At 32.3% G+C, this 27,580-nt stretch overlaps 1 protein-coding gene across 1 annotated transcript in view; it reads left to right on the plus strand.

Annotated features, from left to right (window-relative positions):
* LOC145306236 (rho guanine nucleotide exchange factor 7-like) overlaps positions 1 to 27,580 on the plus strand; it is a 71,268-nt gene that overhangs the window by 37,355 nt on the left and 6,333 nt on the right. The window contains exons 15-16 of the mRNA XM_080148292.1: positions 4,435 to 4,633; positions 5,003 to 5,098. Coding sequence (XP_080004418.1) covers positions 4,435 to 4,633; positions 5,003 to 5,098 — 295 coding nt within the window. The remainder of the gene's footprint in view (positions 1 to 4,434; positions 4,634 to 5,002; positions 5,099 to 27,580) is intronic.

Below are 27,580 nucleotides of genomic sequence, written 5' to 3' on the forward strand. Positions count from 1 at the left end.
GTATGTTTTAAGGTCCAGATTTTTGTTTATAATTAGGTACTATGCGTACTTTTGTGCATGTTTAAAAAAAAAATTATTTATTGAATTTGTTTATTGGACCTAAAAATAAAACTAACATGATAACAAATAAAAAAAAAACTTTAAAAGTATACATACTAAACGGTTATTTACTATATAAGATAAATACATACATATGTTGCAGGTTTTATTTATTTGGGGACCATGTACGATCTAGAGCCAGTGATGTTAAGCACTTTCCAGCAGTGATGCAAGGCTTTTTTTTTGGGTTGATATACTCGGTTTCTGTTACATAAAGCTAAATTAAAGAAAATAGAAATGGTCTTGAAAAACATGAGTTGAGATCATAAATCATCAAATGCCTTAAATTGCATTGTTTTTTGTTTTGCACTTTGAATTCAATATATTAACATTTGATTTACTTCGTCAAACATCGCCTAACATATCAAAGTTTTTTTTTATATGAACCATGGTGAAACTTTAGTTGATATAAGGGGGGGGGGGCGTAATGACATAAGCTCTTAAACCGTGAGCAAAATGGTCTAAATATTGAGCTAGACCCTTCAAACTTGGTATATAAGCCTAGTCCTATAGGTATTACATCTAAATGGCAAAAAAATCCAAAATTTTTTATTTTTAGGTTAGGTTAGGTAAGAAAAACCCTGCGGAAATGGGGTTTTTAGGCTTTTTTTGGTCTATTTTGATGTGAAAACTTGCCTTAAATTGTTTTTTCTTAGGGTTTTAACTTAGATACACTGTATCTATTTAAATGGACATTATTTAGGATGATTCAGCAAGTCGGGGACCGACCCCAGGGGGCTAGGTGGGTGGCCCGCAGGGGTTAAGTTCATTTTTCCCAATATATTTGTTGTGATACATCAAATTATAGGTTTTTTAGGTCAAGGAACTCAAATTCAGAGCTAAAATAAGCATTAGACTAATCTGAAGCTAGCCCCAGCGGGCTAGATTGATGGCCCGCAGGGGTTAAGTGCATTTTTTCTAATATATATCTTATTATATATCAAACTATAGGTTTTTTAGGTCAAGAAACTCAAATTCTGAGCGAAAATTAGCATTAGACTGACCTGAAGCTAACCCCCCCGGGCTAGGTTGGTTTTCTGCAGGGCTTAAGAGCATTTACCTAACCTAACCTAGAAACTTACTTATATTTTTACAGGTTTTTTTCTTGAATAAACTGTGTCTATAAATGAAGACTTTATTTAAGATGATCCCGCAAGTCGGGGACCGACCCCAGCGGGCTAGGTGGGTGGCCCGCAGGGGTTAAGTGCATTTTCCCCAATATATATGATGTGATACGTCAAATTATATGTTTTTTAGGTCAAAGATCTCAAATTCAGAGCTAAAATAAGCATTAGAATAATCTGAAGCTAACCCCAGCGTGCGGGCTAGCTGGGTTGCCCACAGGGCTTAAGTGCATTTTACCTAACCTAACCTAGAAACTTACATTTAATATTTTTTTTTAGGTTTTTTTTAAAAATAAACTGTCCAATCATGAGGACCTTATTTCAGATGATCCAGGGCTTAAGTGCATTTTACCTAAGCTAACCTAGAAACTTACATTTATTATTTTTTTTAGGTTTTTTTCTAGAATAAACTGTCCATTCATGAGGACCTTATTTCAGATGATTCAGCAAGTCGTAGACCGACCCCAGCGGGCTAGATGGGTGGCCTGCAGGGGTTAAGTGCATTTTCCCCAATATATATGTTGTGATAAATCCAATTATATGTTTTTTAGGTCAAAGAACTCAAATTCAGAGCTACAATAAGCATTAGACTAATCTGAAGCTAACCCCAGCGAGCAGGCTAGATAGGTAGCCCACAGGGCTTAAGTGCATTTTACCTAACCTAACCTAGAAACTTACATTTAATATTTTTTTTTTAGGTTTTTTTTAAAATAAACTGTCCAATCATGAGGACCTTATTTCAGATGATCCAGCAAGTCGAAGACCGACCCCAGCGGGCTAGGTGGGTGTCCCTCAGGGGTTAAATGCATTTTTTTTAAAGTATGTGTTGTCATACATCCAACTATAGGTTTTTAAGGTAAAGAAACTCAAATTTACAGCTAATAAAAGTATCAGACTAATCTGAAGCTAGCCCCAGCGGGCTAGGTGGGTTGCCTGCAAGTCTTAAGTGCATTTTACCTAACCTAACCTAGAACCTTGTTTTTTTATGGTTTTTTTCTGGAATAAACAGTGTCTATTTATTAGAACATTATTTAAGATCCCTGCAGGCTAGGTGCGTGCGTGGCCCGCAGGGGTTAAGTGCATTCTTAGTTGTCATACATAAAATTATAGGTTTTTTAGGTCCAGAAATTCAAAGGGGTAGTTTCACGAAATGCATTTGAACTTAATTTAGTGAACTGCATATTTTTTCCTGGTTAATTGGTTAAACTACATTTATATGGCATATATTTGAAATAATTTTAATTTTGATAGTACAATGTTAGTGGTGGAAGAATTTAATATGCTCATAGGATACAATTTTTTTATTTAATGTATACCACATACCACTAAAAAACTAGAATCAGGTTGCTATTGTGTTTTTTTAGCTCCAAATTGACTTAAAAAACCTATAGTTTGATGTATAACAACACATAATTTGGAAAATTTACCCCTGCAGGCCACCCACCTAATCCGCGGGGGTTAGCCTTAGGTCAGTCTAATGCTTAAAATAGCCCTGAATTTGAGTTTCTTGACATAAAAAACCTATAATTTGATGTATGACAACACATACTTTAGAAAAAATGCACTACACCCCTGTGGGCCACCCACCTAGCCCGCGTGGGTCGGTCCCCAACTTGCTGGATTATCTAAAATAATGTCCTCATTAATAGACACAGTTTATTCAAGGAAAAAACCAAAAAGAATAAGTAAGTTTCTAGGTTAGGTTAGGTAAAATGCACATAAATCTACCTAACCCGCAGGGGTTAGCTTCAGGTAAGTCTTATGCCAATTTTAGCTCTGAATTTGAGTTTCTTGACCTTAAAAACCTTTATTTTGATCTATAACAAGATCTATATTGGAAATAATGCATTTAACCCCTGCGGGCCACCAACCTAGCCCATTGGGGCTAGTTTCAGATTAGTCTTATGCTAATTCTAACTCTGAATTTGAGTAAACTGACCTAAAAAACTTATAATTTGATGTATCACAACATATATATTGGGAAAAATGCACTTAACCCCTGCGGGCCACTCACCTAGCCCGCTGGGGTCGGTCCCCGACTTGCTGGATCATCTTAAATAAATTTATTAATAGACACAGTGTATTCAAGAAAAAAACCTGTGAAAATATAAGTAAGTTTCTAGGTTAGGTTAGGTAAATGCTCTTAAGCCCTGCAGAAAACCAACCTAGCCCGGAGGGGTTAGCTTCAGGTCAGTCTAATGCTAATTTTCGCTCAGAATTTGAGTTTCTTGACCTAAAAAACCTATAGTTTGATATATAACAAGATATATATTAGAAAAAATGCACTTAACCCCTGCGGGCCACCAACCTAGCCCGCTGGGGTCGGTCCCCGACTTGCTGGATCATCTTAAATAAAGTCTTTATTAATAGACACAGTGTATTCAAGAAAAAAACCTGTGAAAATATAAGTAAGTTTCTAGGTTAGGTTAGGTAAATGCTCTTAAGCCCTGCAGAAAACCAACCTAGCCCGGGGGGGTTAGCTTCAGGTCAGTCTAATGCTAATTTTCGCTCAGAATTTGAGTTTCTTGACCTAAAAAACCTATAGTTTGATATATAACAAGATATATATTAGAAAAAAGGCACTTAACCCCTGCGGGCCACCAACCTAGCCCGCTGGGGCTAGCTTCAGATTAGTCTAATGCTTATTTTAGCTCTGAATTTGAGTTCCTTGACCTAAAAAACCTATAATTTGATGTATCACAACAAATATATTGGGAAAAATGAACTTAACCCCTGCGGGCCACCCACCTAGCCCCCTGGGGTCGGTCCCCGACTTGCTGAATCATCTTAAATAATGTCCATGTGAATAGATACAGTGTATTTAAGTTAAAACCCTAAGAAAAAACAATTTAAGGCAAGTTTCCACATCAAAATAGACCAAAAAAAGCCTAAAAACCCCATTTCCGCAGGGTTTTTCTTACCTAACCTAACCTAAAATAAAAATTTTTGAATTTTTTTGCCATTTAGATGTAATACCTATAGGACTAAGCTTATATACCAAGTTTGAAGGGTCTAGCTCAATATTTAGACCATTTTGCTCACGGATTAAGAGCTTATGTCATTACGCCCCCCCCCCTTACATATATTAAACATAAACCTATTATGTTTCCCAAATTTACTGCTTAAAATCACTTGCTCTCGTTCGTGAATGGTCTACTCTGATGTACTGCTTATCATTAGCAAAGGACCATAAAAATTTTTATTATTTTAGAAAGCTGGACTGGTTCCCGCAGTGCCCCCTCCCAACGCTTCCGGAGCCCCTGGTCCTACGACAAGGTCCCCTCGAGTTGGTCTTGCCTCCAGAGGTCAGGGCCAGGGTGTCCAGGGATGGAAGATGAATTGTTTGCGCCCAGCGCCACCTGCCAGAGTATTCTTCCAGGCAGATAAAAGAAATACTCTCAGAAGAAAAGGTAAGACTTTAATTTTACTTTTTCTCTGCCATTGTCAAACTTGTGTAAAATGAAGTAAAATCAACCTAAAGAAATGATATATCTAATACTTAACAATTAAGCCTATTAAAACTCAACAGATCCACTACCACTTAGTAAGGTTTTGGCTGTTTATAGGTTTTCCAATTATCACTTATCTTACTTAAATATTATTTACTTCATGTATTCAAAGAAAAATTTATTTTCATAATATTTTCTTTAAAAAAGAATAGTTAGGTTTCTGGAAAGAAATGGATTTTTTTATAATTTGAGATTTATCAAAGGAAACAACCATTTAAGAAATTTCCATCCATAACAGGTATACTTTTCTAATATTTGATGATTGTCTAGAAGTGGAACAAAGTAGTTACGAAGACGACCTCCAAATCTTGAGAGTTATTGAGGCGTACTGCACTTCCAAGCAAAGACAAACTGTAACAAACTCAGGTATGCTTATCATTTTTCAGATTCACAATAGTTTTTTTGACAAGAGGGCGTTCCATTGGCATGACTGGTAATTCGGCAAGGGTGAGATAATAATAAGATAGCTGGTCAGTGGTCAAGCCATAATGTACTTGAACGTAGAGCTTGAGCCGGCCCTAGTGCAGTGGTTATACAAAAGCATCTCAACCTAATCCATGACGACTAAGGATCAGACTTTAAGAAACTATGGATAATCAATCAATCAATTTGTGAATTTCAAATGAATAAACGGGATAGACGATTGATTCCCTAGTAGTTTTTAAATCTGACAAGTAGTGACAAAACCTTGTCTAATCTGAGTTTTGACAGGTTTTCCTCAGGTTTTAATCTGCCCGCCCCTCATCAATCAACTCTGACATTTGATTACATTTTGTCAGATTGTAATCTGACGAAACCTGTGTTTTTGCGCAAAAAGGTACTAAAACTCAGATTACTCAGGATTTGCCGCCAAATTTTTAATCTGTCAGGGGGGATTTCAGATTATAATCTGACGAATCTGACTCAATGTGATCAAAGTTCAGGTGATTAAGATCGTAATCTGTGATTAAATTGACCCTCAAAATTTGCCCAGTTAATCCCTTATCTGACATTTGATGACAAACAGTCATACTCTAACCTGACATTTGATGACAAACAGTCATACTCTAATCTGACCATTGATGACAAACAGTCATACTCTAACCTGACTTTTGATGACAAACAGTCATACTCTAATCTGTCAATTGATGACAAACAGTCATACTCTAACCTGACTTTTGATGACAAACAATCATATTCTAATCTGGCATTTGATGACAAATGGTCATACTCCTAACTGACTTTTAGTGACAAACAGTCATACTCTAATCTGACATATGATGACAAACAGTCATACTCTAATCTGACATTTGCAGACAAACAGTCATACTCTAATCTGACAATTGCAGACAAACAGTCATACTCTAATCTGACATTTGATGACAAACAGTCATACTCTAATCTGACATTTGATGGCAAACAGTCATACTCTAATCTGACATTTGATGGCAAACAATCATACTCTTATCTGACATTTGATGACAAACAGTCATACTCTAATATGACATTTGATGACAAACAGTCATACTCTAATCTGACATTTGATGACAAATTGTCATACTCCTATCTGACTTTTAGTGACAAACAGTCATACTCTAATCTGACATTTGCAGACAAACAGTCATACTCTAATCTGACATTTGCAGACAAACAGTCATACTCTAATCTGACATTTGATGACAAACAGTCATTCTCTAATCTGACATTTGATGGCAAACAGTCATACTCTAATCTGACATTTGATGGCAAACAGTCATACTCTTATCTGACATTTGATGACAAACAGTCATACTCTAATCTGACATTTGATGGCAAACAGTCATACTCTAATCTGACATTTGATGACAAATTGTCATACTCCTATCTGACTTTTAGTGACAAACAGTCATACTCTAATCTGACATTTGATGACAAACAGTCATACTCTAATCTGACATTTGATGACAAACAGTCATACTCTAATCTGACAATTGCAGACAAACAGTCATACTCTAATCGGACATTTGATGACAAACAGTCATACTCTAATCTGACATTTGAAGACAAACAGTCATACTCTAATCTGACATTTGATGACAAACAGTCATACTCTAATCTGACATTTGATGACAAACAGTCATACTCTAATCTGACATTTGATGACTAACAGTCATACTCTATACTGACTTTTAGTGACAAACAGTCATACTCTAAACTGACTTTTAGTGACAAACATTCATACTCTAGACTGACTTTGCAATAAATTCTACAAAATACAATATTAATTACACAATATATATAACAACTATAAAATTAAGTGATGGTACTCTTCAAAAAATTTGGTTGTTCTAGTTGTGTAAATGGGTCAACAGAAGTAACTATCATAAAAGATTTTTTTATAGGACAATCTTTTAATTAAGTAATTCTATTGAAAATTGTCAAAATTATCTCTTTCTTGGTTTCTCATTTCTTTGTTTGTGTGTTGACTGCATCAAAAATGTTTTAATGTAGTTTTATGATTTTCAAAACAACTTCAACATCAGACAAAAAAAATTATCAACAACCTGACATTGAAATGATTCTAAAATTTTGTGGTTAATTATTTTTTGGCAATAGAAAAACTAATTAGAAATAATTACATATCATCAAATAATATCTAAAGGTATAGTTGCATGAAGTGCATTTAAAAAGTATGATGGCTAGCATAAGTAACAAAAATACCATCTAACATGTATAATTTTGTATTAAAATGAATAACAATCAATTAGGCACCACCCAAATACTGTTTTTGTGAAAGCAGGACAGCCTTTATGTTGCATATATCCAAAAAATATGATTTTCAAGTCTTGATATTTTTAAAACTACATGGTAGAAAATTGAAATTATTTCAAATATATGTCCTATAAATGAACTATTAAACATAAAAAATAAGCAGTTTACAAAATTCAAGTTTAAATGCAATTAGTGCAACTACACCTTTGATGCAAAAAAATAAGGAAAAATTAAATACTATTAATTAGACATCTATGAATATTAGCTAACATTAACTAAACAATTTATTAAACTTAATAATAATAATATATCTGAAATTAGAAAAATTACCAACAAAGAAAATACACCATTTTTTTGTTTGTTTTTGTAAATATAGAAAAGATTAAGATTTACATAGTGCTATATTTTGAAGTAGTTTCTATATCTTTTTAATGCTAATCCATATTTATTTATGAAAATTTTTAAAACTTTCAGTCTGTATGTAAATTTTTTATGTCCCTATGACTGTCTCATGTCTGCCTATATAAGTATTTCTTTATATCTGCCTGTCCATCATATCTGACCCTCTGGCTGTCTTATGTCCGCCTATGTATGTCTGTCTTTCTGTCAGTCTGTACATCTGTCTTAATATATGAATGTCACTCTGTCTGTCCTTCTGTCAATGGTCTGGTTGTCTATCAATCTATCTTTCCCCTTTCTGTAAATCTGTTAGCTCATCTGGCTGCCAGTCTGTATCTCTGCCTGTTTGTCTGTCAATATGTCTATGTATATGTTTTTCTGTCCATATGTCTGTTTGTCTGTATATCTTTCTGTCCATCTATAACTGTCCTTCTGTCTTGTTTTTCTGTATTTATAACTTTTACAAATTGAAATTTTTTTATACTTTCAGTCTGTATGTTCACTTTTTCTGTCCCTTCTGTCTCTTTATCTGTCAGTTTGTTCATATGTCAGTCTGTCTGACCATATGTATGACATTCTGTCTGTCTGTCTTACCAGCTATCTGACCATATGGATGTCATTCAGTCTGTTTGTCTTACCAGCTATCTGACCATATGCATGTGAGTCAGTCTGTTTGTCTTACCATCTGTCAGACCATATATGTAAGTCTGTCTATTTCTTCATATGTCTGACTGTCTGTCTTAAAACCTGTCTGTCTATTTGATTATCCTTTTGTATGGCTGTCTGTCTATTTGTAAATCTATCTGTCCATTTGATTATCTGTCTGTCTATTTGTAAATCTATCTGTCCATTTGATTATCTGTCTGTCTGTTGAAAGTTCTCTGTCTATCTTTGTGTCTGTCTGTCTGTCTGTATTTCTGTAAGTCAGTCTGTCTGTCTGTTTGTCTATAATTATATATGTCTGTCTGTTTGTCTTTCCATCTGTCTATTTTTCATGGTGTCTATCTTTATTGGATTTGTATTCTTGTTTTCTGTATGAACTAAATTTTAGTTTCACTAGGAACCAGGATCAGACAATAGATGATAAAGGAAGGAATAGGTTGTGCTAAAAATCCGTAAAGGTAAGAGTTTTAAGGCTTAAAAATAGTAGTAGAAAACCGATAATTTATGAAATATATGTATTTCTTATTGAAAAGAACTATAGACAATTTTTTTAAAGTTAACATAAATTTTTATCATTCTACTACTGTTTCTTACTTAAAACTACTCACAACCTTTACAGAATTTGAGCGCAACCTACTCTTCCCTTCATTTAAACACCTCAATTACAACTGAACAATAAGCCCCTTTTATAGGTTAGTATTCTAACAAATAGGTTTTGATACTGTTGGTATTTTAAACCCAATCAATATTTTAAAAGAATATCCAAAGATTTTAAGCCAACAAAGTAAATATAATGTGGACAGAGAAAAAAACTTAATATTTGGGGAGAGAGAGGATATTTGACTGTAAATTATATTTTTACACTAGGGTAGCGAAGGATCTCAAAAACGGATATGGTTACACTTTGAAGTGAATAGTTTTAGGTCTAGGGAAGAATCTTAAATATTTGGGAGGAGAGTATCTCCTATCTTTAAATAAAAAAAAGCCCCACCCCCCCCACCCCCCCAAAAAAAAAGAAGAAGAATATTTTAGAGTCTTCTAGGGGCGTAGTTACTAGTTCTAATATTAAAGTAAAAGGATCTCCAATTATGTACCTTTCAGTCTGTTTGTTAAAATTTAGATTCTCAGAGGTCCTGGAAGTGTTTATAACTAATTTGGGGGAAGGTACCAACACTATCCCAAGAGAAATGCCCATCTAAAAAAATAACTCCTTCCCCCCCCCCCTTAATTTTTAAAAAAAAACTATAGCTAAAAATAGTAGGGTTGACTTCCCGCTGGCCTCTAGTAGCGTAGCTGCTAGTATATTGTTATGGCAGAAAGACAGAATAATTTAACTAGTATTGATCCAATACTGTATCCTTTGATTTTAGGAATTTAAATGTATTTTTTCAGGGATAAGACAATGGCCGAAAAATTAATGCTCATAAGTCCCAAATGATGATACACAAAATAACCCCTTAGGTAGATTATAATTAGTGGTTAAAACATTAGGACACTCGAACAATAAACCAACTAATTACTAATTAATAAAAGTTCCCAAAGTTGTTGTGCCAATGAATGAGAAAACGTTATTAAAAACCTTTGGGGACTAGTTCAATAAACAGTTAAATGTCCCCTCCTACCCTTGTATGCATCTCATAAAGTTTTAACAGGAATTCAAGGGATAGGTCAATGACAATACATTTATTCATTTCCCCAATGATGATAAACAAGATATACTACCGTAGAATGAATTTATTGGTTAAAAAGTTTTAAATGTACCAGTTTAGAAAAAAACATCCAAATTCAAGTGTTTGAGCCAACGGTAGAATACTTTGGGTACCAGCATAATTTAAAGTCCAATGTCCCCTCCCTCCTTATTACAATAATACCAAAATTTTGTAGTACGCTTTCTTATTCATTCCCTCAACACTTTGGGTACTTTTATTAACTTATGATTAGTCAAATAATATACTAGCAGTTTCCAAACATTTCAACCCTACTTTAGAATAAAATTATTGGTTGAAAAATTTAGACTCTGCTAGTTAAGAAAAAAAGTGTCTGAGTCAACAAAAATAACTTTGGGTACCAGCATAATTTTTAGCCTCTCTCCGTGTTACAAAAATATCAAAATTTTATAGCACAATTTCTATTCGTTTCCCCAACACTTTTATTAAACTTTGATTAGTCAAGTAATATACTAGCAGTGTCCAAACGTTTTAACCAATAATTATATAATTTAGAAGGGGTATATTAATGTATTATCCATAGTCCTATCTCTAAATACATATATTTACAGATGACCTCGAATAAAAAAGGTCACTTTAAATGTTTAGAAGTTTTTTTAAATTAGGTTGATTATTTATAGTATTAATTATAGGCAGTTCACCAAGGATATTTGTTTATCTTCGCTTCTACAAGTAAAAACATCCTTTAAAACTTAGCCTCTCCCCTTTTTTTAAATTATAAAATCTTTTTTTCACCTGAACATTTAAAAGGGGCCTTTTTTCTTATTTTTTTGTGCGTTTTATCTTGTTTCTCTATCCCTAATTAAACACGGATGACAACATCCATAAAAGCGAAGCACTGAAACGGTAGGACAAACGGACATGAACACTTATACAGTGTCAGAACTGAATAATTAGAATATAAATGTATAAGCGTTGAAGCAAAATTGTAAGTAAATTTGTTGAAAAATTGCTTTACAGGATAATGTTTATGGACATACTTACATATTTAGGACTTGATTATAGAGTTGCTTCGCTTATAACATTATACTTTGTTGTCCCAGGAATCAATATACCAAAAATCAGATCAATCGGATGATTAGATCACATAAAAATTTGTTGTTAAAAAAGTAAAAAAATCAACATGTTTAAAATGGACGCACGGACATTTTGGTAATGATTATAGAGTTGCTACGCTTACTTAATCGTACCGAACTACTAAAGGAATCACCATGCAAAATTTGAAATCGATAGGACAATTCTAACATGCCTAAATTAACGAAAAAAGCTATCCGTTACGGACGTACGGACGGACGGACCGACCCTAATTATAGAAAAGCTTCGCTTTTAATAAGGAAGCAAAAATGAAAACAAATGTATATAAAAGCGAAGCTCCAAAGCAATAAATAATTGCTCAGGATATAAATTAATAGGATATTTAATTACATCATAAAAAATGGTTGTCAAAAATGTTAAATAAAATCAGCATGTTTTAAAATAGATGTACAGACTTTTTAGATTGGTTTGCTTTCTTAAGTGTACTCTTACAGGAATAATCATGTAAAGTTTCAAATCGATACAACAATTCTAACATGCCTAAATTAACGATAAAGCCTATCATTTATGTATGGACATACATACCCCAATTCTATAGAAGCTTCGTTTTTAACGAGAAAACAAGGATGGTAACATACAAAAAGCGAAGCTTCAAAGTGACAGGACAGACAAACATTGCCACTTGTAGAGATCTAGAATAAAATTTAATGTAAATCCATAGTATTATACCATGGACGGCTGAACCAACCCCAATTATACAAAAGCTTCGCTTAAAAAAACAGTAATAATAGCCGGGGATCTAAAGGGATAAGACAATGGAAGATAAATTGATGTATATCACCAATGATGATGCACAAAATTACCCCTTCTGTAGATTAGAATTACAATTAGATTACAATAAAAATCTATAAAAGTCCCCAAAGCTGTTAAGTCAAGGAATAAAAAAAATGTTATTATTAAACTTTGGGGACTAGCACAATGTCCCCACCCTCACTAAATAGTAGAGTGTCTTTGCATATATTAGCGAAAAATTTTATAAGGGAAGCTTTTCTATAATCAGGTCCATAGGTAAGTTTAGGCATGATATAATTGTCCTATCGATTTAAACTTTTCATGATGATTCTTATAACAGTAAGGTGCGATCTAAGAATTGTTTTAAAAAATGTTGAGCATGAAATGGAACCTCGTAAAAGTGTCGAACTATGACGTCAGAAAAAAATAACAATTAACAATGAGAAGCCAGTATTCACTGTAATTGACCAATGGTAAAATATATAGCGGTCTCTCATTGGTTAATTATTAATTTTTTCTGACGTCATAGTCAGAAACTTTTACTGGGTTCATGAAATGCGTTGTTACTTTTATGTTTGTTTGTCTGAAATCCTGATTTGACGAACTTATTTTTTATGAATATTGTCATTCTTGGTCAATGTGAAGCTAGAAAACTGTTCTCTAAGAGGTTTCAGCAAGGGCATGCAAGCTTTATATCTGGACGAGGGTAGGGGGGGATTTAAATCCTGATTTTAAAAAATAGTACTGAGCTAAAATAATTAATAAAAAGGATGACAACATTCATAAGTAGTGAAGCACAAGACTTTATTATTTTAGAGAAGATGTTCAGTTGATGTAAAAAAAAGAATAGGAAATAAATCATAAAAACCACTAAACCCTTGTTAAAAGCGAGGCTTTCCTATATTTAGGGTCGGTCCGTCCATACGTCGGTCCTTAACGGATAGCTTTTTTTCATTAATTTAGGCTGTTAGAATTTCAAACTTTGCATGATTATTCCTGTAGTAGTTAGGTAAGATTTAGAACGCATTGCAACTCTATAATTGTTACCAGAATGTCCGTACGTCCATTTTAAACACATTGATTTTTAATATTTTAATAACAATTTTTCGAGTGATATAATCATCCGATTGTTCTGATTTTTGGAGTTCTGATTCCTATTACAATAGGGTACAATATTATAAGCGAAGCATCCATATAATCAAGTCCTAAAAATGTCAGTATCTCCTTAAATAGTATTGCAACAACTTAATGTATAATTTTGTCAAAACTTACATATTTATATTTTGCATATTTAGTTCTGATTTAATGTTCGTCTGTCATACCGTTTCAGAGCTTCGCTTTTATGGATGTTGTCATCCTTATTAATATAACATGTCTTTTAATGAATAACTGACAAACTAACAGACCAAGTATATTATACACTGGAAAATACTTGGTTTGCTGCATCAGCGTGAAGCATACTGCATCAAAAATTTACGCTGTTTATCTTAAATAGCAGTTGACAAAATTGCATTTCCCCAATAGCGTTACGGACTGACTGACTTAAAGACAAAATTAATAAGCTTTGATACTTAAAAAGAAGCGGAAAATATTTTCCAGTATTGCTACGAAACTAAGAAATATCCGCTGGATTAGAACCATTTCTCAGCTTTATTGAAAAATCATGTATGGCATCGTATAGCATAGAATTTTCAGAGAATAATGAATCCGGGTTTTCAATTTTGGTTTTAATCTCATCAGTTACCATTTTATATCTAAAGAGAGCTGTCTATAATACGATGTGATAAATAACTATTCAACTCATTTATATCCCTGTCGACGATTTATATGGTTTTAAAAGGGTATTCATATCTGACATATTATCAACAGCATTTTCTCTGTGAAGTATTTTGTGGAAAGATCAATTATCTTATATTGTACTATCCACTAAGAATTCCAACAAACTATGATTTTATGGGAGGAAGGTGTAAGAGAGTTAATACAAACCCCTGTGTAACTCCAAATTTTTACATAGTAATTAAACTGGGAGAATAATTCTTTTCTATTGTCCTTTAACTGTCCAACAAACGACACATTAGGTTTGCACAATATTGGTGACACGTATAATTTACATTCATCCCTTCCTTCTTGGTTTTAACAAAACTTCATTAAATTGTAATACAGACAGGAAAACTTTATAATATACAGGGAGGGAGGGCACCTTGACTTTAAATTACATTGGTCCACAATGTTGTGTAAGCACAATCTCTTATTTGTTGGCTCAAAATCCATGGGTACTTTTAACCATTAATTTTTAAGTACTATTTTTGTTTATTACCATTTGCGATGTATACAAATTATTTATCCATTGTCTTATCACTGATAACATAGGATAATGTTAAAATTGTGCATTAGGGAGAGGACAATTGCAGATATATTATCCTCAGATATATTATATTATTATTTCGAGGTATACATGAAAATTTTATGCAAACTATGATTTTATTTATTGAAAGGGAGAATAACTTACCGATCATTATCCTAGCACTGTTTACTTTGATTTTACGAATTTAAATGTATGCTTGTTATATAATCTTGCTGGATACATACTAGTCATACAAAATGTTATATGTTTCATTTAGATTAAAATCGCATAATATCATTCCCCTTCTTATATATTACAATGTTAAGAAAATTTATTCAAACAAGTTATATCACCCTCCCCTCCCCTATCCAACCCACATACTACAGTCCATTGGTTACGAGCATAATCTCCTCCCACTTTTTTGATGGCATCATAGTAAGTTTCAACAAAATGAAATAATAGTTATTCTAGACAGCATTCCGCGGACAGTAAATTGAAAAATTATACGATTAATTCCGGTTTTGTTAGCACCGAAGGCCCAGCTAACAAATCTCGTATATATTATGATTTTTCATTTTATTTTTTGTAGAAAATTGTCTAGAATATGATAAATACAATAGATTTTTAGTCTAGCTTAAAACCGGTTCTAATCCAGCGAATATTAATCGGTTTCTAGGCCATACAGGAAAATTCTTACCTTCTCAAACATTTTGAACTATTGAAGCTTTGAATTAATTTGTTTTTATATATTCTTATATGCTTTGACGAAAAACGTTGAAGTAGTTTAAAAATAACAATTTGACATTTTTATATTCATATAAAATTATACATCAAAGTGAATACAGAATGTCAAGATTGTTATTGTCAAAATATACATACTAAACTGTAAAACCAGGATTTGATAACTTCTTTTAAATCTCTTCTTTTATCTCATATAACTAAACTATCTTAATTCACTAACTCACGTAATGTGTTAACTTAACCCATGGCGAGACAGGTCGAAACTGACTTAATCCTGCACATACAGCCCCTCCCCTTCCTCCAGACTTATGAGCGAATACGTGAAAAATCAAATTAGTCCATTAAAAGCGAGGCTTTCCTATAATTAGGGTCCATACATCCGTCCGTCAGAATTGTCCTATTGACTTCAAAATTGGGATGATGATTCCTGTAACAGTAAATTATAATTTAGAAAGCGTAGCAGCTCTATAATTGTTACCATAAAATCCATACTTTTATTTAAAGAATGCTGTATATAAAATTCTTTTTGAAAAGTATTTTTGTATGATGTAATTTTCACACTCATTTGATTTTTATATAAAGAATCCTGAGACAACATGGTTTACAATTATAAGCAAATTAACTCTATAATCAAATACGTTTGTCCGTCTGTCCAGGACCGTGACTTATTTGGCTTCTATTTATGATAGACTGCTAAAACTTCTTTTATTGTTTATCTATCCTTGTTTTTGTGTGCTTCGCTATTTATTAATGCTGTCATCCTTATTATTTGGTCGCTACAAATCTAAGTATGTTTCAATCTAAAAAAATTATTAAAAAACAAGGACAACTAGTAGCTAAAAATTTAATGGACAAACGGACAAAGGGAGTTATAAAGCAGAAGAGAGAGATTATGAATGAAAATTCCCTCTCCCCCCCAAATAAAATAATTTTCTTGGGAACACATTAGACTATGAGCAGCACCAGTAGTACTTTTCTTTATATTTAAATTTTTTTAAAATTATCTCTTGGGGCAAAGCCCCTAGAGGCTAGCGCTAGTATATTACAAAGTTGCTTGATTTCTATCCGTCCGTCTGTCTGTCCCAAAGTAGAACGATGTCTGTCTGTCTGTCCGCCTGTCTGGCGAAGCTGCTAGTATATCCTATTATATAAAATAGTAAGCGTTTTTTGTCTGTCCCGAAGGATCTCGTTAACCGCTGAACCGATATTGTTCTCCTTTACAGGGAAGCTACTTATAGGTCCTGGGAAGGTTTTATACTATTTTGGGGAGGGTGTCTTCACCCCCTCCCCCCAAATGTTTTGACTTTTTCCCCTCCTACCTTAAGTGCTCCTAGAGGCTTCTAGGGGCGTAGCCACTAGTCTATAATACAAAGTAGAACAATGTATGTCTGTCTTTCCGTCCGTCTGATCTCGATAACCACTGAACCGATTGGATTCTGCTCTTCAGGTTTTATACCTATTGGTCCTGTGGTGGTTTTAAGCTATTTTCTTGGGGGGGGGGGGGGACAACCCCAATCCCGCCAAAAGTGAAAATTTCCCCCCTCCCAAAAAAAATGTTTTCTTGGGAACACATTAAACTACGAGCAGCACCAGTAGTACTTTTTTTATATTTAAATTTTTTTTTTAATTTAGAGGCTAGCGCTAGTATATTACAAAGTTGCTTGTTTGCTTGTGAAACACCCACAACCTCCCAAAAAACCAAAAAATCCCTCCCCATTTTTTTTAGGCAGTTAATTTAAAATTAGTGATTGCAGCGCTAGAAGGGCTTAATTTTTGTTTCAAATTACCTCTTGGGGCAAAGCCCCTAGAGGCTAGGGGCGAAGCCGCTAGTATACTATATAATATTACCTTTATTTGATCAAAATTTACTATATATCCTTGTAATAAAGTAACAGGATGTTTGTCTGTACCAAAGGATCTCACTAACCACTGAATCGGTATGGTTCTTCTTTACAGGGTTGCTTTTCATAGGTTAATTGAAGGTTTATAACTAATTTGGGGGAGGGTACCCCCACCCTCCCAAGAGAAATCGTCCCTAGAAATTCCCCCCAACCAAAAAAAAATTATTTGAAAATCTTAGTTGGGTTATAGAATTCTCAAGGAACCCAGTAAAAGTGTCTGACTATGACGTCAGAAAAAATTAACAATTAACCAATGAGAGACCGCTATATATTTTACCATTGGTCAATAACAGTGAATACTGGCTTCTCATTGGTTAATTGTTATTTTTTTCTGACGTCATAGTTCGACACTTTTACGAGGTTCATTCTCAAGTGCCCCTAGAGGCCTCTAGGGGCATAGCCGCTAGTACTATATAATATCACATTTATATAACAGTTTTTATATGGAAGTTTTGTTACAACGCCTCTTGAGGAGCATTTTGTCTTATTTTAACAGTAGGTTTGTAGACCCTGCGGTGCAATCATTAACCTTTATCTTACCTTTCCTAACCTAAAATAACCTATCAAAAGCTACTGTGATACGACGAGACACCCCTTAAACTGTTTTTAACCTATTTTTTAATGGGGGGTCAAAAATATACTGGGACACCTATAGAATCAGACTGCAGAGCCCAAATTTGAATTAAGTCCCTAATAAACTTTTTTTGGGGGATTTAAAAATTAATTTTTAGTGTTGCTGTAATCATTTTGACCGAAGCAAAAGCTCTTTTTTTACTTCGGGTAATACTGTGGCTTACAGAACATTTTTATATAATTCACTTTATATTGATACAATAAAAAAAACATTACTCTGTTCATTGGAAATATTTTTTTTTCCACAACAATTAATTTCATTGAAAGATCTAACATTTACAATAAAACAAATAATTCTGAAATCTAACCAATAAGAAGTCTTGTTTTATTTCAATTCCTAACAATTCAAAAAAAGAGTGTTTTCACAAAGTGACTTATTTCCAATGTAGTTAAATAATTTTTATTTAATTAAAATGAAAAGAATGAAAACCATACACATAAAAGATACATTCTTTTTAAAATTATTTTAAAAAATTAGTTTGAATAATCTTATTTTATAACGCATTAGTAAATGTGACAAAAATAAATTTGTTGTATTGCATAAACATTTGTTGTCATTTAACCCTTTACAGCCATTTTTTATGTTTTTAAAATAAGTGTGAGAACACAAACATGTTAATGTTAATTCGTTGATATATTATAAAGAATTAACTTTTTAGTGAATTTTTATAGTAAAATCATAAGGCCAAATTTTACTCTATACCAGAATACAATATTTATGAAGCAAAACACTCTAAAAGCTACGAATTTTACCCAAATAAAAAAAAACCTTTTGCTTCAGTCAAAATGATCACGGCAACAGTAAAAATTAATATTTAAATCCCCCCAAAAAAGTTTATTGGGGATTTAATTCAAATTTAGGCTCTGCAGTCTGATTCTACTGGTGTCATAGTATATTTTTTATATACGTTTTAAAAATAGGTTAAAAACAGTTTAAGAGGCTTCCTTTCATCTTACCATATTTGGAAAGTGCCAATTATGACCAATAATTCTTTTAAAGGGCGAATATAGGTTTGATATGATATGAGCTTATTTCAAGCGTGCAATTATATAGATTATAAATAACTTAAAGACATTGACATATTGAACTGTATAATTCCGTTTCTAGCCTAAAACCGAACCGATTCATCGATACAATTACGCCATTTCGCGTAACTAGTGTGGTTCCCTAAGAAATCCAAACATCCCTGCATCACACAAGGCTGCGTCGGAAGGTTGTATTATAAAGCTTTTGTTTAATCATAGTCATAATGAAGACGAAAGGAATGGAAAAAAAAGGATGCTGCAACTTTTACTTTTGATCAAATAAATTTTTCATAACATAATTTTGTAAAAGTACATTGAAAAAGGGAGGGCTGAAAACTAATTTTAAAAAAATATTTCAAAATTAAAATATTATTTTTGTTTGCTAAAAGTTGCATCATGTTTGTGGGCTCCATAGGGTAAATATATTTTACATATTATATATTTTTATATAAATATATTGTATTCATCATGAATCAATCTAAAATCTTAGTAGAGAAAATAAATTTAAAAACTTAATATTTATCTTTATGATGCACTCTAAAGCAAAATTTTTGACGCTATTTAAAATTTGAATAAAATAGTATATAATTAAAGAAAATAAACATTTAAATTATCATTTAAGATGCATGCCAATGAAATAATCAATTAAACTTAAGAAAACTAGTCAAAAAAAGTCTTGTAAAGGGCTAAAATAAACAATTTTGTAGGCCATCTGATTTATTATATGTTCAATTGAAACAGAAAATTGCAAAATATACTTAAGGATTTTTTTGAATTTTTAAATTTGGCATAGATATTCTAAAACTATGTAATGGCACCTTTGATATAGTTCATATCATATCGAACCTATATTCGCCCTTTAAGTATTGTTGAAAAGAAAAAGACATGTATGGGGGGAAACATGATTTTTTCGGTTCCTTTTTGACGACACTCCTATTATCAAGGAGCATAACCAACTATATAACATCCATGGCGGTCGGACTGTCTTTTAGCAGGTTTTTTGTCACTTTTATATTTACACATTTCCCCTTATCTTTGGTGTGTTTGGTCCGATTTTGAAACTTTTTTTGGATGACAGCATCAAAACATTTTTTCCATTGTTCGCTTCAGTATGTAATTTACTATGACTGTCGGTCTAACAGTCATCATATAAAACAAAATAGTTTTTGTGCTTATTTTCTCAAATAAATCTAAAATAATCATCCACGATTTTATGTGCTTTGGATGTTGTCATCCTTTTCTAAAATATAAACTTTACCAAAAAGAAAATATATATTTGCAGAGATCTACAGGGATAAGAAAATGGTTGATTAATTGATGTACTCCCCAATGATGTTACACAAAATTAATCCTTATATAGATTAAAATTAGTTGATGGAATGTATGGAAACTAAACTTAACCTATAGTGACGAACCGGGTATTAAAACCCGGTTCCGAATTATGGAGAAAAAAAACGGTTTCCAGTCTTTAAATTTCATCATCCTTTTGTGAGCCTCCCCTTTACTCCATTCTTTATCTATTGTCCCCGGAGAGAAGTCTCAGATATGGATCTATGATATGGATAATATGGATCTAAACGAAAAAACAGGTGCTTTCGCAAAACGTTAATAACTTTTTTGTTTTTATAGTTAAGTTTTTTGTGAAATCTAATGTTTATTGACAAGTACATCTATTTGTGAATTGGTTTTATTCAAATTATTTTTTTTATATGATTTTTTTATCGTTTTTTTACGCCCTATTAGGACCCGGTTCGGCATGGCCATAAATACCCGACAGTTTTAAAACCCGGCTCGGTTTTGGTTTTATTACCCGGTTTTAACTTTTCAACCATTAAATATTTTTTTATGATTTATTATTCTTGAGCCCCCCTAATCAGTATACCCTAGTAATCGCTATATGTGTCCTCCAATAGTTTTATGCTCTTTTTCTGATATGTATCATCCAATTTATATATGTTCTTTTTTGTGTATGTCAGGTTTTAAAACTTCGACAAACGGGCTTTTTTACCCTAAACCGCAGCCAAAACCGGCCAAAACATTAAATTTGAAATAAATTGTTTGATATTACTTGTAGCCCTATAGATTACATGAGGTTGTGTAGTTTTCAATTACGGATCATATCAAAGTTCTAAAAAGTGTTCATCTCACTTTGGGCGTTCAAAAATTACATTTTTCATTTTTTTGTCGAAATAACCGGGTATTTAGGAAAAAACGGCTTTTAATGCCGGCAGAAAACCACCCAAAACGGGTCAAAATACCCGTTGTGCAATTATGGCCATGCCAAACCGGGTTTTTTTGCAACTTTCCTGTGCATGCCACTAGAGCAAAACAAAAAAATTGGAATTCCGATTTGACCATTATAAAGCTTCTCTGAAATTTTTAGCTCGATCGGCCCATAAAAGTGGCGCTCGGCACTAATGGGTTAATTAACCAACCAATCTAAATTCAAATAAAGTCCCCAATGAATAAGAAAATGGTTTTATGAAACTTTGGAGACTTGTATAGCCCAAAGTCCACTCCCTTCCTACATATTTGAAAAAAAATTTTGCTTCCCACACTTTCAAATGATTTCCGCTTTTCATCACTTGGTATATTTTGTTGTTATTTCTATGGGTAAAAACATTTGTAAACATCTAATATCTAAACAAAAAGTTACTTTATATGAGAGAAAAATATATTACACGCTTTGCTTGCCAATTTACAAGCACATTTCAAACTGCTTTAACATTTATCTAAGTCTTTTACTCAAAACTGTTTGTCTGTCTAAATGAATAAAAATATATAAGTGTATCATGTGATGTTCAGGATAAGTTTATCATTTTTTGTGTAAATTCCCTTAACTAAAAGACATGTTTTTAAAAACCCTAATTAAAGCACACAACACTCTATATTCTTGACTTAATAAAATAACACCACTCTTGTTATTTTTAATTGATTTTAGTTTAAAGGGGGTGTACAATTTTCTAGGTGTGCTCCGTGCAAATCCTTGTGAACACCAATTTTAAAAAAAGTGACAGATTTAAAGTGCCATTTGAAGAGGGTGGGAGATGGTAATATAACTTTTTAGCTATCCTTATAATAAAGTAACAGGATGTCTTTTTGTACCAAAGGATCTCAAAAACCCTGAACATATCGGGTTCTCCTAGTAGAGTAGCTTCTAATAGGTCCTGGCAAGGTTTATAAATATTTCTATCAAGTGTACCACCACCCTCCCAAGAGAAATAAAAATAAATTGAAATTTTTTTTACTTGGAGATTTGAACACAACTTCTCAAACTAGATATCTGAAATAAAGAAACAAACATTTAAAGTGCCACTAGAAGCCTCTTTTAGCTGCTAGTAATTCTATAATTCACTGTATCTGTCAGTCCGTAATGCTATGGGGGAAATGTGATTTTCAAAATTATATCCAAATTGAGAGTTTTAACTCGCCCCTACCTAATTTTTTTTAAGGTGGGTTGATCATCCTCTTGTATCATCCTCCCTCCCATAAAAAATGTTTTAATTCCATGCCATTTTAATACCCACTTCTCTTTTAGTTACTCCAAAAACAAGTTTTACTCCAAAAAAATATTTAATATTCAGCAATGTCAAAAGAAATTAATTGGCTGAATAGCAGCCCCTGGCTTTGATAACAACTTTGCTTAGTAGCATTGTGTCAAACAAGGTAATTTTCCCAACTCTGGCTCTATATGTTATATATGAATTTTGGTAACAATGTCTCTGAATTGATAATTTCCTCAACTTTGACTCTATGTCACTATATGTCATATATGACTTTTGGTAACAATGTGTCAGATATGGTAATTGACCCAACTCTGACTCTATGTCAATACATGTCATATATGACTTTTGTTAACAATGTGTCCAATTAGGTAATTTTCTCAACTCTGACTCTATGTCACTAAATGTCATGTATGATTTTTGGTAACAATGTGTCAGATTAGGTAATTTCCTCAATTCTGATGATTTCACGCAACATTTGGCTAGAGAAGCTAGTGCAGCGCGTGGGCGCCATGCCTATTTTGTATATACTTAGCAAGGTGTGGATGTATTGAGAATGAAAATGTTATTTTGATGTTAGAATGGCCCACCTTAGCTTAATTTTGATGACTCCCTGCTTGGTAAGCAGAAAGACTAGGTATGTTTTTATCTGTGGAAAATTGCTTAAAGAATGCTAAAAATGTTGTTATTTCATTAAGCAGAAAATGTCTTTTTTATTTTCTTATTTTTGGAAGAAAGACCCATTATTTTTTGATAACACTTATATACAAATAAAGTATATATGTTTTTATGATTTTTGATATATACACCATTTAAAAATTATGTCGCTTTAATGTGTTTATTTGAAGAAAATAGTCATTTTTTTGGTTTGATTTTATTATAACAAAAAACATAAATTTATATATGAATTATTGTATTAAATTTAATATTTTTGTTTCAGGCCCACTGATTTCATACAATAAACCTATAGTATTTGTAATCTGCCTTATTCTGTCTTATGGGGAGTGACGTGTTTGACTGTTTGACTGCTTGAAAAAGGTTCCGTGACAGTCAGTAAATGTCATATATGACTTTTGGTAACAATGTGTCAGGTTAGGTAATTTCCCCAACTCTGACTCTATGTCACTAAATGTCATATATGACTTTTAGTGATATTGTGTCAGATATGGTAATTGACCCAACTCTGACTCTATGTCAATACATGTCATATATGACTTTTGGAAACAATGTTTCTGAATTGATAATTTCCTCAACTCTGACTCTATGTCACTATATGTCATATATGACTTTTGGTAACAATGTGTCAGATATGGTAATTGACCCAACTCTGACTCTATGTCAATACATGTCATATATGACTTTTGGAAACAATGTGTCAGGTTAGGTAATTTCCTCAACTCTGACTCTATGTCTCTAAATGTCATATATGACTTTGGGTAACAATGTGTCAGATTAGGTAGTTTTCCCAACTATGACTCTATGTCACTAAATGGCATATATGAATTCTGGTAACAATGTGTCAGATTAGGTAATTTCCCCAACTCTGACTCTATGTCACTAAATGTCATATATGAATTCTGATAACAATGTGTCAGATTAGGCAATTTCCTCAACTCTGACTCTATGTCACTAAATGTCATATATGATTTTTAGTAACAATGTGTCAGATTAAGTAATTTCCCCAACTCTGACTCTATGTCACTAAATGTCATATATGACTTTTAGTGATATTGTGTCAGATTAGGTAATTTCCCCAACTCTGACTCTATGTCACTAAATGTCATATATGACTTTTAGTGATATTGTGTCAGATTAGGTAATTTTCTCAACTCTGACTCTATGTCACTAAATGTCATATATGACTTTTGGCAATAATGTGTCAGATTAGGTAATTTCCTCAACTCTGACTCTATGTCACTAAATGTCATATATGACTTTTAGTGATATTGTGTCAGATTAGGTAATTTCCCCAACTCTGACTCTATGTCACTAAATGTCATATATGACTTTTAGTGATATTGTGTCAGATTAGGTAATTTTCTCAACTCTGACTCTATTTCACTAAATGTCATATATGACTATTGGCAATAATGTGTCAGATTAGGTAATTTCCCCAACTCTGACTCTATGTCACTAAATGTCATATATGACTTTTAGTAACAGTGTGTCAGATTAGGTAATTTCCCCAACTCTGACTCTATGTCACTAAATGTCATTTATGACTTTTAGTGATATTGTGTCAGATTAGGTAATTTCCCCAACTCTGACTCTATGTCACTAAATGACATATATGACTTTTAGTGATATTGTGTCACATTAGGTAATTTTCTCAACTCTGACTCTATTTCACTAAATGTCATATATGACTTTTGGCAATAATGTGTCAGATTAGGTAATTTCCCCAACTCTGACTCTATGTCACTAAGTGTCATATATGACTTTTGGTGATATTGTGTCAGATTAGTTAATTTCCCCAACTCTGACTCTATGTCACTAAATGTCTTATATGACTTTTAGTGATATTGTGTCAGATTAGGTAATTTCCCCAACTCTGACTCTATGTCACTAAATGTCATATATGACTTTTAGTGATATTGTGTCAGATTAGGTAATTTTCTCAACTCTGACTCTATTTCACTAAATGTCATATATGACTTTTGGCAATAATGTGTCAGATTAGGTAATTTCCCCAACTCTGACTCTATGTCACTAAATGTCATATATGACTTTTAGTAACATTGTGTCAAATTAGGTAATTTCCCAAACTCTGACTCTATGTCACTAAATGTCATATATGACTTTTAGTGATATTGTGTCAGATTAGGTAATTTCCCCAACTCTGACTCTATGTCACTAAATGTCATATATGACTTTTAGTGATATTGTGTCAGATAAGGTAATTTTCTCAACTCTGACTCTATTTCACTAAATGTCATATATGACTTTTGGCAATAATGTGTCAGATTAGGTAATTTCCCCAACTCTGACTCTATGTCACTAAATGTCATATATGACTTTTGGTGATATTGTGTCAGATTTGTTTGCATTGCCAAAAATAAGAAAATAACCTGACATAATGTCACTAAATTTCAGATTGAAATCTGAACTTTGGTCAAATTTTGTCATATCTGAACTTTGGTAACAAAGAGTCATATTGAGACAGATTTAAATCTGAAATCTAGTGACTGTGGATTTCTAATCTGACCGAAAATGGGTAAAAACTACTAGGGATTAAAAAGAGAATTATTAGAAAAAGGGATAGGGTGTTGCCCTTGGGGTAAATGAAAAATCTTCTAAATTCAGGTTTTTATAAAACCAAAAGTTTAATTTGCTGTAAAGTTGTCAAAAATACTAAAACTGAGTGTCTGTAAAACGTTTCAAATTAGCTGTAAGTGCTTGAAAGTAATCCATATACCAAAATTCATCATTGATGTATGTTGTATATGTTTTTTTGTTACATGATCTTTCCAATGGAACGTTCTCTTACAACTAATCGTGTTAAGTAAAATTCATAATTTAATACAGTAATCCTGTTTGTATTTTGAGGGTCAAGATATAATAATATTGACGCCCCCCGCATGCTTCTATGGTATTAAAACAGTATTTTTCAAGTTTTTGTATTTAAATAAGAATTTAAAGAAAGAAATAACGCTAATCCGGTACTTAGTTAACAGTTTAGACTATTTTAAGATATATCTAATGCCTAGAATTATTTATGGATTTTAAAGTATTTTTTTGTGCTTTTATTTCAATTTTTGCGCTTTTAAAGTTTTTTTATGCTTAAATATATCTTAAAATATTTAAAAACCACTGTCTGTCCTAAATATAGGATATTTTTCTCGGACCGTCAAATGTTTTTTTTAATGGTAATCAGAAATGTTTAATAACTATTTTTTTAAATTTTATATATTTGTTGCAATATCTTACTTATTTTTTTCAGTTTCAAAAAACATGTCCAATTTATAATAACTTTAAAGTCTGCTAACGAATACGTTTAAATAGTTTAAAACCGTCTTTATTGGGCCTACTAAAAAGCACCACCAGGCTAACAGAAAATCTGGAAAAACAAAGGGCCAGTGGTGACCAATGAATACGTGGCTAAGGTATAAATCAGTCTAATCGAGCATCTTTAGTTGCTTCGTTTTTACTGAGCATTCCTGTGTCTTCAATACTCGAGATTAGCTATTTTTGAGATCTGCTAGTTGCCTTTTAAGTTATTCATACATAGTATTGTGTGATACTGATACTTTTTAACAAGTTCCAAATTTACTTTACATTTTTTAAAACATGCTCCTTCATTTTTAACTATAAACTTTACCGTTATATTTCTTTATTATAAAAACTAATGTTAAAAATCCTTTTTTTTATCTTTTCCTTTGGGCGTTTCTGGTAATGTATTATTTTGCATGTTATATGTTTATTCTTTGAATCCTACAACTGAAACTAACATGCAAATATCTCCACACCATGTTACTTTATAATTGTACTTTTTTTTACACTGCACAATTTTTGTATTTTTGCACGTTTTACTATCCCACACCTATGCACTCTATATTTATTGTTGCACCGCGTAATTGGTTGATATTAGTGTTGACGCTTAACTACACAGATAGGGATGATTCTTGCCAGGGAAATTACACTTTAGTATTAAGTACAAAGACTCATTAATACTTTAACAAGGACAAATATGTTCTTAAACTGTGGTGCAGCTAAAACATGTAAAAGAATTGAAAAAAAACGTTTTTTTAGAAAAGTATTGCCAATAAATTACAATATTATATTTTTACATAGTTTATTGTTTTCTATATAAGCTTTAAAATAGGCTTATATGTTATAAAGTTAAACTAAATTTTTAATGGCTTATTACTGAGAGTGACTGTTGGACGGACGTAAAAACTTTTTCTATCTTTATCCTTATTGCAATTATTAAAGATAAAATCACTAACCAAATGAAGATTAGTCATCTAAGAGCTTTGTAATATTTACATAGTATGAATCTATCTTGTCAGTCGGTATAAAAAAAAACGTTGATTTTATCTTAAAAAATCATTTTAACAAATGAACTAAAGTGGTATAATTGACTAGCAATTATTGGGTTGTGATTTGGACCTGGGAGATAGCGAGGTTGGGCATCTTCTAAGCAGGAATTATTTCCATCAAGAACCAAATGAATTTGGCTCAGTTATTTTCTGTTTTTTAGTTGTATTATTGGTTAGCCATTAAAATTACCGAGAAAAAAAATATTAATTAATATAATGTAAATTTTGACGATAAGACAAGATTAAAATGACGAATCTTAAAAATCAAAAACATAATCTAAATAAAGATAAACATTAGACAAAGAGATATGGTTT

The sequence above is a fragment of the Acartia tonsa genome, chromosome 2 (genome assembly GCF_053477335.1).
Source record: "Acartia tonsa isolate MP-2025a chromosome 2, ASM5347733v1, whole genome shotgun sequence".
Classification (NCBI taxonomy): domain Eukaryota; kingdom Metazoa; phylum Arthropoda; class Copepoda; order Calanoida; family Acartiidae; genus Acartia; species Acartia tonsa.